This window comes from Pholis gunnellus, assembly GCF_910591455.1.
Source record: "Pholis gunnellus genome assembly, chromosome: 5".
Classification (NCBI taxonomy): Eukaryota; Metazoa; Chordata; class Actinopteri; order Perciformes; family Pholidae; genus Pholis; species Pholis gunnellus.
Window position 1 is genome coordinate 610,518 of NC_136531.1, and position 11,983 is coordinate 622,500.

The 11,983-nt window shown below is 46.7% G+C and overlaps 1 protein-coding gene across 1 annotated transcript in view; it reads right to left on the reverse strand.

Moving 5' to 3' along the window:
• Positions 1–345: 345 nt before the first annotated feature.
• Positions 346–11,983, reverse strand: part of LOC306696500 (uncharacterized protein) — a gene marked incomplete at its 5' end in the record, with an annotated part of 12,207 nt that continues 569 nt past the window's right edge. The window contains 13 exon segments of the mRNA XM_079160135.1: positions 346–1,324; positions 2,511–2,606; positions 2,918–3,048; positions 3,138–3,243; positions 3,933–4,074; positions 4,452–4,542; positions 4,630–4,660; positions 6,771–6,814; positions 6,925–7,039; positions 7,319–8,075; positions 9,656–9,896; positions 11,355–11,374; positions 11,376–11,394. Coding sequence (XP_079016261.1) covers positions 890–1,324; positions 2,511–2,606; positions 2,918–3,048; positions 3,138–3,243; positions 3,933–4,074; positions 4,452–4,542; positions 4,630–4,660; positions 6,771–6,814; positions 6,925–7,039; positions 7,319–8,075; positions 9,656–9,896; positions 11,355–11,374; positions 11,376–11,394 — 2,228 coding nt within the window. The 3' untranslated portion in view covers positions 346–889.

The following is an 11,983-nucleotide window of genomic DNA, read 5'->3' on the forward strand; positions in this document are numbered from 1 at the left end:
CAGTGATGATGTTGGTGTTTATCATCACGTAAGAGGCCAATATTTTATATATGTAAATACTAGACTTCATATTCATTATTAATTAAACATACATATGTCTGATAACATAAAAACGTAGACTGTAGTCAGAAGGTTAAAATAATTCAAAACGCAAAATTAATACATTTGAAAACAGGATTAGAATCAATTATTTGAAATATAACTAAACAGTAACGCTGTCGACAGCGTGGACCAATCAGATCGGCTGTGGGCGGGGCTTTAGTTATTCTGATAAGTCTACATAGAAACTTACATATATATATTTTAAATAGGACAAAGACAGCAGTGACATCATCACCCTCTGTGGTTTGTCATCACGTTCCTTCAGAACCAACAGAACCTTCTTTAACATCCTCACTTCTCTTTAAATAAAATGTGATCTTTCATTTAAAAAGAGACAGAAGTTAAAACAGACGCTGTGATTTATTGAACAGGTTTATTAGAGAGAAACGATGACATCACTTCTAAATGTTTAGAACGACTGAACACGACATCATGATGTCATTAAACTACTCTACAATAGAACAAAAAGGCACGAGAATAAAAGAAATAAAGAGATGAATAGTTTGACATTATGTGAAATACTCTAAAAACCTTCAGCCAGTACTCACTTTCACTGAGCAGAGCCTGAAGGCATCATAACGTTACCAGCTCTCCTCCGGTTGGTTTAAACACCGATTGGTTGTTTACAAAGTAACATTATCAGAGATCAGAGACTAGAAACACATCAAACATGATCAAAAACTTTATTTACACTGTGATGTTAACAGAGGGGGGGGGGGGGGGATCTATTTCTTGAACGAATAAAAAGGAGGCAAACTCAGTGACTGGGTGGGGCGGGGTGCAAAAGTCATTCATCCTTCTTGTCTCCTTCCTCCTCCTCCTCCTCCTCCTCCTCCTCCTCTCCTACTGCTGCTGCTGCCTCAACTCCTTCCTCCTCCTCCTCCTCTTCCTGTAATCCCTCCTCACCGACTTCGTCGTGCACCACGTATCCTTCCTCCTCATCCTCCTCTCCAACCTCAAAACCTTCCTCCTCTTCCTGGTTCCTCTGTTCTTCCTCCATCTTTTCCTCCTCTGCTGTTGTTGTTGCATCATCTTCATTCTGGCTCGACTCCGCCTCTTTAGCTACTGGCTCCTCCTCTTTAGCTACTGGCTCCTCCTCCCCCTCCGCCTCCTCCGTCTGTCCATCCGCTGCCTCGCTGGTCAACTCCAGCTCTGACACGTCCATCACCATCGAGTCCTCTGGGTCCTGGTCATCAATGTTACCGGTGAACGGGTTTTCTCCCTGAAGACAAAAATAACTTCTAAAAGCCTGATGACAGCGAACACACCACGAGGTAGCTCTACGGCCCGAAGACAGCGAACGCGCCGCGAGGTAGCTCTATCACCCGATGACAGCGAACGCACCTTGAGGTAGCTCTACGACCCGATGACAGCGAACGCACCTTGAGGTAGCTCTACGACCCGATGACAGCGAACGCACCTTGAGGTAGCTCTACGACCCGATGACAGCGAACGCACCTCGAGGTAGCTCTATAACCCGATGACAGTGAACGGACCTCGAGGTAGCTCTATAACCCGATGACAGCGAACGCACCTCGAGGTAGCTCTATAACCCGATGACAGCGAACGCACCTCGAGGTAGCTCTATAACCCGATGACAGCGAACGCACCTTGAGGTAGCTCTACGAACCGATGACAGCGAACGCACCTCGAGGTAGCTCTATGACCCGATGACAGCGAACGCACCTCGAGGTAGCTCTACGACCCGATGACAGCGAACGCACCTTGAGGTAGCTCTATCACCCAAAGACAGCGAACGCACCTTGAGGTAGCTCTACGACCCGATGACAGCGAACGCACCTCGAGGTAGCTCTACGACCCGATGACAGCGAACGCACCTCGAGGTAGCTCTACGAACCGATGACAGCGAACGCACCTCGAGATAGCTCTATGACCCGATGACAGCGAACGCACCTCGAGGTAGCTCTATAACCCGATGACAGCGAACGCACCTCGAGGTAGCTCTATAACCCGATGACAGCGAACGCACCTCGAGGTAGCTCTATAACCCGATGACAGCGAACGCACCTTGAGGTAGCTCTACGACCCGATGACAGCGAACGCACCTTGAGGTAGCTCTATAACCCGATGACAGCGAACGCACCTCGAGGTAGCTCTACGACCCGATGACAGCGAACGCACCTCGAGGTAGCTCTATGACCCGATGACAGCGAACGCACCTCGAGGTAGCTCTATGACCCGATGACAGCGAACGCACCTCGAGGTAGCTCTATGACCCGATGACAGCGAACGCACCTCGAGGTAGCTCTATAACCCGATGACAGCGAACGCACCTCGAGGTAGCTCTATAACCCGATGACAGTGAACGCACCTCGAGGTAGCTCTACGACCCGATGACAGCGAACGCACCTCGAGGTAGCTCTATAACCCGATGACAGTGAACGCACCTTGAGGTAGCTCTCCAGCTTCTTCCCGATCAGTTTGTGGTTGAGGATGCTGCGAGCGACGGACAGACTGGCCCTCTTGGACTGCTCCATCATCCCCTTAGATCACAGAGAGAACATGTCGTTACAGAATGGGTCAACTACACCGCTGTAAAAAAAAAGTGTTTTATCTTTCAGACGGTCTTTGAACACACGTCTCATTTAAAAGTTGTGCATTATAGATTGTATTGTTTTCCAATTTTTGCAAAATAAATTCAACTTCAGTTTGTTCTTTTCAATGATTGATGTCACATTTATCACTTCATGTTCCAGAGAGTCATTTTTAGAATGAATGCAGGTCTGCTCTGAGACACCTAAACTTTAGTTGGTCTCTTGGTTCAGTTGATCTCGTGACCATCGGTCTTCCGTACCTTCCTGTTGTAGTTGTGGTCTGGAGACTTGATGTGTTTCTGGATCAGGTGAGGCTGCATCGGGATGAACAGGTCACAAGCTGCACAGTGAGCGGCTTCTACCTTCCTCATGAAGTGCTCCATACCGAGCTCTGTACGGACGAGAGGCATCAATGGAGGGAGAGAGAGAGAGAGCGAGAGCGAGAGAGAGAGAGAGAGAGAGAGAGAGAGAGAGACTTACCTCTGGTGAGGTCTTGCTCTTTGTACACCTGACAGATTGCAGCGCTGTGGTTTTCTAACTGTCCGACTCTCTGATCCGTCTTCTTAAACTTGTTCTGCAGATATTCCTACAAAATAAAACGTCTTTATTATTCTACTACGCTCCACATCACAGATCGTTGTGTTCAACAGCATCCAGTAGACTCAGAATAAAACAAACTACACTAATTATTCTATACAGGTTTGTTTACAATGATTAGTTTCCCCGTTGTGGGGCTAATAAAGGATGATCTTATTTCATGGGAGAGAGGAGGAGGGGAGGGGAGAGGAGAGGAGAGGGGAGGAGGGGAGGGGAGAGGAGAGGAGAGAGGAGAGGAGGGGAGAGGAGAGAGGAGAGGAGAGGAGAGGAGGGGAGGGGAGAGAGATGGGGAGAGAGGAGAGGAGAGGAGGGGAGAGAGATGGGGAGAGAGGAGAGGAGAGGAGAGGAGAGGGGAGAGGAGAGAGGAGGGGAGAGGAGAGAGGAGAGGGGAGAGGAGAGAGGAGAGGAGAGAGGAGGGGAGAGGAGAGAGGAGAGGAAGAGGGGAGGGGAGAGGAGAGGAGAGAGGAGAGGAGGGGAGAGAGGAGAGGAGAGAGGAGAGGAGGAGGAGAGGAGAGAGGAGGGGAGAGAGGAGGAGAGAGAGAAGAGGAGGAGGAGAGGAGAGGAGAGAGGAGGAGAGAGAGAAGAGGAGGAGGAGAGGAGAGCAGAGGAGAGAGGAGGGGAGAGAGGAGGAGAGGAGAGAGGAGAGAGAGGAGGAGAGGAGGAGAGGGAGGGACTCACCTGGAGGAAGTCCGTGGTGGGTTTGGACAGCTGGCCTGAGAGGAACTTGAAGTGGTCCTTGTGGAAGCGACTGTCCAGGTGAGTCTCCATCTCCTCTTTGTAGAACGAGCGGAACTTACACACGGAGCAGGCGAACATCACCCTGAAGCACAAACACACGTTACAGTAACGACTCCTCCCCATCGGGGTCAAAGGTCAACGTTCCTCACTCAGATCGTCTGCTGCTCATCAACACACATGAACGCAAATCAATGCTCACGAGTCATGTGACACAACAAGCTGCTGCTCTTCACGTCTAACCAATGAGCAGCCAGCTCTTTGGCACACACACGAGTATCATCCACAGGCTACAACGTTAGCTTAGCATAGCAGCGAACACGCAGTGACGCCTCCTCTGGAGGAGGTTCTGAAGGAGCACTCAGCAGAGATGAAGGTGATGTCTTTACATGTGTGATGGAGGAAATAAAGGGCGGAGTTAATAACGGTTTGGTTGGAGATAAGCCACGCCCCCCACACTACCTCTCCAGGAAGCCCCTCCTCTTCCTCATCTTCGGCAGCTTGTCCGGACTCTGCTTGTCTTGAGGACTCTTCTCGTCTTGTTTCTGTGAGTCTGAGCAGAAAGCAGGAGGAGCTTGATGAACATGAACATGAACAGATGTGAATCCTGAGGAGGAGACAGATGTAGAGGAGCGTCAACCTTTGTCTCCGTCTGCTGCAGGACTCGCCTCCTGTAAAACACAAAACACAGTGTGAACAATAGAAACTTCAAACACTCATTTATTCTACCTTCAAAAGCCTCCAACTTTATCAACTATTATATTAAATCAACTTTCCTTAAAACGCAACTGTGTGTGTGTGTGTGTGTGTGTGTGTGTGTGTGTGTGTGTGTGTGTGTGTGTGTGTGTGTGTGTGTGTGTATATATATATATATACACACACACTACCGTTCAAAAGTTTGGGGTCACTTAGAAATGTCCTTATTTCTCAAAGAACACACCGTTTCTTTCAATGAAGAGAACATGAAATGAATCAGAAATACACTCTATACATTGTTAATGTGGTGAATGACTGTTCTAGGTGGAAACGTCTGGTTTTTAATGAAATATCTACATCGGTGTAGTACTGGGCGGTATGACCAAAAATGTATATCACGGTATTTTGCCTAACTCTGGCGGTACCACGGTATATCACGGTATTCTTTTCAAACTCATACACCTCACCATGAGTTCAAGTGTGTGGAAAGAAATACTTTGATCTCAATGTTTTCACAGTACTGGTTTGGGAATGCAGTCTTTTTAACAATTTAAATTGTTAAAATCGACCTCAGATATTTAACTTTCTCATATGGATTCTCATGAGTTCTGCTCTATGATGTCTTTCCTTGTCTCTCCTCCCTGTGTCACGGTGTGGGTACATCTCACTGGAGTAAAGAAACGTATCAGAATACTCTTATCTGATTGGCTAAACTGCATCACGTGACGTGATTTACAACGCATTGGCCTGTGTTTTTCCTGCGCCGCTGAACAAGTGCTGTAAATGCTGGAAAGGAGCGTGAATAACTCCGCTGCTTTAAGGCAAAGGCCCGCGACCCGCTGAAAACGGGTCCGCGACTACCCACCAGTTGAGAATCTGGTCTACAGGATCCTGACGAGCGGTGAACAGCTGTTTGTGTGGCGTGTCTTCACCTACATTCCCCTGGGTCCTAAGTCCCTCCATGTACAGCTTCTTATCACCCTCTACGTACCAACGTACATTTATAACAAATACCACACATGTTACAGTAATCAGCGCTGCATATGTGTCAAACTCTATCGGTGCATCTCCGGTCTGTCTATGTTCATCCTGCATCGCTGTTCTGTAATGTAACGTTACTGGAGGACAGAGCCTCTCCAGCTGTTAGCAGACTGTTGTGCTAGCAGGCGAGTGAGCTGTACCCAGCATGCAGTTCGGCAGTGAAAGTTTATAAATGTACAATTATTCGTGTTACAAATTGTTTATGTGTCACAGACTGTTGTGTTGTGGTGTTTTGCTCTGTTAAAGAGCGTTAGTTGTGGGTTGTTAATTGTTATAAAGTTATAAAGTTATGACCATGACTAGGGATCCGTCTCAATACAGATAAGATAACTAGCTCCACCGCTATTGTTTTCGGTGGCGAACATCATCTTTAGCAGCCTGTTGAAGAATGTCAGCAATGTTCTGGCTGTGCACCGGTATGACGGTATGTGGAAATTCATATCATACGGGAAACTGAAACCGGTATACCGGTTGAACCGGTATACCGCCCAGCACTACATCAGTGTATAGAGGCCCATTTCCAGCAGCTATCACTCCAGAGTTCTAATCGCCTTAGAAGACTAACTGATGATTAGAAAACCCTTGAAAACAGTTGTGCTGGTGAGAGAAGCTATAAACTGGCCTTCCTGTGAGCTAGTTGAGTATCTGGAGCATCACATGTGGGTTGGATTCTACTCTCAACATGGACAGAAAAAGAGAACTTTCATGTGAAACTCGCCGTCTGTTCTTGTTCTTAGAGATGAAGATATTCCATTAGAGACATTATGAAGAAACTGAAAATTGACACGAAATTGTCTGGGTGACCCCAAACTTTTGAACGGTAGTGTGTGTGTGTATATATAAATAAATAAATATAAATAAATATAAATAAATCCGGCACATCCCCTCTAGGTTTCTTATATACACTCACTGTTATGTGTTGGTTTGATATTTTAATGTTTATTTCTTGCACTGTGTTGAGGTCACATCCTGTCTGATCCTCTCTGTGGTTCATGAGACGTAAACTAAAGCACATCTTCAGGATTTATCTCCTGATCCACTCACCGTCTTTGCTTCACCCTCGTCATCGTTCTTCTCCGATTGTTCTACTTAAAAAACACAAAGAGCACACCATCATCATCATCATCATCATCATCATCATCATCATCATCATCATCATCATCACCATCACCATCACATATCACGGTGTTGGTTGTACCTTGAGCAGCTTCTGCCTCTGAACTCTCCGTTCTGTTCATCTTGGACTCCGGCTCATCAGCTGCTGTGAGCGTCTGCTTCCTCTTCTTCTGGACGTCCTGCTGAGGCTTCACCTGCTGCAGTTTACACACACACATCAATACGCAACACACACCTACACTCTGACAACACAACCAGAGTCTACACGTAATGCTGTTAGAAGCTGGCTCTGTCTACGTGCTGGTCTTAACAGAGGATCAGACCCACAGAGTGAACTCGTCCTCTGGACATGGGGGGGCTCACTATGTAAAGGGGGGGTCCATGAGGCCCGTGGGACCACATGTAAAGGGCCAGTGGTCAGAGAGAGACCCCCTAGAGTCTGAGAGGAGGTCTTGTTTTTGGCTGGAGGTACTTACTTTGTTGAGGGGTCTCTTGCGGCCCCGCTGGCGGCCGGCCCTCGGGCCCCCTCCAAAGTGCCTCCCGGGGAAGTCGTGGGGCCCTCGAGTGGAAGACCCCTGGTGGAAGCCCCCGGTACTCTCAGGGTACATGCGGTTGGACAGGAGCGATGGGAGCTTTCCTCTACCACCTCCTCCTCCTCCTCCACCTCCTCCTCCTCCTCCTCCTCCTCCTGGGGAGCGGCCGCGGTGGGACTGGCCGCCGGTGCCGCTAACGCTTCCACGGCCACCGGCGCCGCTTACCCGCCCACCTCCACCTAGAGGAGTGGGGTCGGACCTGCGGCTTCCAAACCCTCCTCCTCCTCCTCCTCCACCTCCACCTCCTCCTCCTCCTCCTCCTCCTCCTCCTCGACCCCCGGCACTTCCACCCCTTCTGGGAGAACGTCGGCCTGCTCCGGGCCATCCTCCTCCTCCTCCTCCTCCAGAGCCACTGTTGAAGGACTCCCTCATATTCTGTCGCATTTTAGCGACTCCGTAGGAAGAGGAAGGGCTGTCAAAGCCTCCTCCTCCTCCTCCTCCTCCTCCTCCTCCTCCTCCTCCTCCTCCTCCTCCTCCTCCTCCTAGACCAAAGCCAGAGCCTCCTCGCTGACTCAGCAGCATGCTGTCGTCACGACCATCGCCATAACCGCCATAGCTACCGCCGCCGGATCTGTAGAGATCTCGGGAGGAGGAGAGGGCGGAGGAGGCGCGCGAGTCGAAGGACTCGTAGTGGTCATACCTGTGGGGGGGAGGGAGGGAGAGGTGGTTGATAGAGAGCAAAAAAAAGGGAGGCAGTCAGGTGTTTTTTGGGGATTTCTCCTCCAACCTGCTGGTCCTTTCTCCTCCTCCTCCTCCTCCTCCGTGTGGGCTGGCTTCCTCCGGTTGTCACTCCCAGCTTTGTATATAAATATATCTTTATATACATTTCAATAACCACATCAGAGACGATGATCCCAACACTAGTTCATGCTCGTGGTCTTCTAAACATACGGCGCTCTTATCGTTTAGCTTTACAGACGGCCGTCCACCACGAGCGTGTTCTGGTGGAGCTCAAGCTGGATCCTGCAGATTAAAGCAAAATGCAGTTTCTTAGACCGTGGACCGTCAGAACCAGTGACGTCTGAGACGGAGGGGAAACATGGTGGGAGGTGACTAATCTCTGGGTGAATGCATTAAAGCCTGGTGTAACACATGGGGGGGTCACATGGAGGATGATGAGAGAGGGACTAGAGATGGACACGCTTCATGTGCAGCGAGGGGCCCGGGAGGCCCTCAGAGCCCCTCACACCATGTGGACTTAGTGTTTTACAGAACTTAGTTCTTCTTCAGGGCCCGTTAACCAATCGAGGGCCTCGCCGCCACTGAGGTCTGTTTTCACTTATTTTTAACTCAAAAAGAAGCAACATAAAAACTGATGAGCAGACAAATGTTCCCAACCAACCAGCTGACATGTTAGTTTAGGTTTCACTGAGCGACAGGCGGCCCCCGCTGGGCCCTAATTAACCCTTTAATGCAGCCCCTTTAACCCTTTAACCGACAGGATCAGAGCCCGAAGCGTCTCCTCAGCAAAGAACACAACAACCACGTCTCCAGGTAGCAGCCGCCATGTTGTCCTGGACACATGCAGCCACTTTCCCAGGAAGTCTCCCAGTTCAGCCGCCCGGTTCAACCCGGTTTAACCCGGTTTAACCCGGTTTAACTCGGTTCAACCCGGTTTAACCCGGTTTAACCCGGTTTAACCCGGTTCAACCCGGTTTAACCCGGTTCAACCCGGTTCAACCCAGTTTAACCCAGTTTAACCCAGTTTAACCCGGTTCAACCCGGTTTAACCCGGTTCAACCCGGTTTAACCCGGTTCAACCCGGTTTAACCCGGTTCAACCCGGGTTAAACCGGGTTAAACCGGGTTCTTGTTGTTGGTTAACAGTTAATTCTTAAGATAATATGTTTTGTTGTATAACATGAAAGACACTACATGAAATGGAAACCATGTATGTGTGTTGGTGATATGGTACTGATGTACACACACATATATATAATATATATATATAGTATGACGTATGAAGCAGAAACATAAAGCCTACCCTGAGCCTTCCACTTAGCACTTATTTTATTCGTATTAGCTTGTTGCACTGATTGTATGTGTTTCTGTACGTCTGCTCTGGTTTCTGCTCTGAGATGTTTAAAGGAGATGCTCTCAGGACTTCTGGTGACGAGTAGTTCTCTTGAACACTATGTTGAACACACTGACTGTACGTCTCTTTGGATAACAGCGTCTGCTGAATGACTGTGATGTGATGTAATAAAGACGTTTTTATTACCTGTCACCCCGAGTCCCCTTCAGCCCCCCCTCCAGCTGAGTCAGCATGTCCAGGCGCTGGTTAATTTTGGCAATGACGGCATCGGCGTTGGTGCCGGTGGACGAGAGCAGGGAGGCTCCAGAGAGCCCTCTCTTCATGTGGCCTCCTCCTCCTCCTCCTCCTCCTCCTCCTCCTCCATAGCCCCCGAGACCGGACATGGAGTCCTTGTAGCCCCCCCCATACAGGTCAAAGCCACCAGAACCTGGTGAGGAACCACACGAGGTCAACGCGACGACATGAAGATGAAACTTCATTGATCCAGAGTTTGATCACAACAGAACGATAATAACAGACAATAATATATAAACACTGCATGAACACAAGAAACACAACGACAGTACAGACGAAAACACATCAAAGGATTAAATATATATAAATATATGTATGAGAAGTAATACTACCACCAGAGCCTCGTGTACTCTCCATGATATGCAGTATAGTTCATGGTATATGGTAGTAGTATAGTACATGGTAGTAGTATAGTACATGGTAGTAGTATAGTACATGGTAGTAGTATAGTACATGGTAGTAGTATAGTACATGGTAGTAGTATAGTTCATGGTAGTAGTATAGTTCATGGTAGTAGTATAGTTCATGGTAGTAGTATAGTTCATGGTATATGGTAGTAGTATAGTACATGGTAGTAGTATAGTACATGGTAGTAGTATAGTACATGGTAGTAGTATAGTTCATGGTAGTAGTATAGTACATGGTAGTAGTATAGTACATGGTAGTAGTATAGTACATGGTAGTAGTATAGTTCATGGTAGTAGTATAGTTCATGGTAGTAGTATAGTTCATGGTAGTAGTATAGTTCATGGTATATGGTAGTAGTATAGTACATGGTAGTAGTATAGTACATGGTATATGGTAGTAGTATAGTTCATGGTAGTAGTATAGTTCATGGTAGTAGTATAGTTCATGGTATATGGTAGTAGTATAGTACATGGTAGTAGTATAGTTCATGGTAGTAGTATAGTTCATGGTACATGGTAGTAGTATAGTTCATGGTAGTAGTATAGTTCATGGTATATGGTGGTAGTATAGTACATGGTAGTAGTATAGTTCATGGTATATGGTAGTAGTACAGTACATGGTAGTAGTATAGTTCATGGTACATGGTAGTAGTATAGTTCATGGTATATGGTAGTAGTACAGTACATGGTAGTAGTATAGTTCATGGTATATGGTGGTAGTATAGTTCATGGTACATGGTGGTAGTATAGTTCATGGTAGTAGTATAGTTCATGGTATATGGTGGTAGTATAGTACATGGTATATGTAGTAGTATAGTTCATGGTACATGGTGGTAGTATAGTTCATGGTAGTAGTATAGTTCATGGTATATGGTGGTAGTATAGTACATGGTACATGGTAGTAGTATAGTTCATGGTATATGGTAGTAGTATAGTACATGGTAGTAGTATAGTTCATGGTACATGGTAGTAGTATAGTTCATGGTATATGGTAGTAGTATAGTACATGGTAGTAGTATAGTTCATGGTATATGGTAGTAGTACAGTACATGGTAGTAGTATAGTTCATGGTACATGGTAGTAGTATAGTTCATGGTATATGGTAGTAGTACAGTACATGGTAGTAGTATAGTACATGGTATATGTAGTAGTACACGTGTGTTTCGGTGTATTCACTCTCTCACCTCGGCTGCCTGAGCCGCCCCCCCCCCCAGCTGGAGTAACCTGCAGAGAGGAGATGAAAGAGTTAAACTCAAACAGACTCATCTTCCCATCAGCATCACGTCCTAGTTTAGAGCGTACTCAGTGTACTCAGTGTCATTCTATCGGCTGGTTCTTTGCATTTCAGCGAATGTTTGTTAAAAACTCAACGCACATGAAGGTCAAACACGATAAATAGATTTCTCTTTGTTTAAAGGATTTTAATTTATTTAACTTATTGTGTCTTTAAGTATCTGATTGTGTCTGCAACACGTTACTCTGCTGTTCATTTGGGTCAGTCTTTGCACTATTGTTTAGTTAGTTCATTGTAATATTATTGTATTTCATTGTGCATGTTTATATTTAATATGTTTTGCTGTTATTTTTAATCCCTGATTAAATACATCATGTTTTAGCTCTTTATATATACACACACACACACACACACACACACACACACACACACACACACACACACACACACACACACACACAATACAATTACAGTAACACATATCAAATATGTACAATATATCCAACAACAGAGTAATATTAGAAAGTGTAATAACACGAGACCTCAGTTGTGTTGTTCTGGTTTATGAAAGCGGCCATT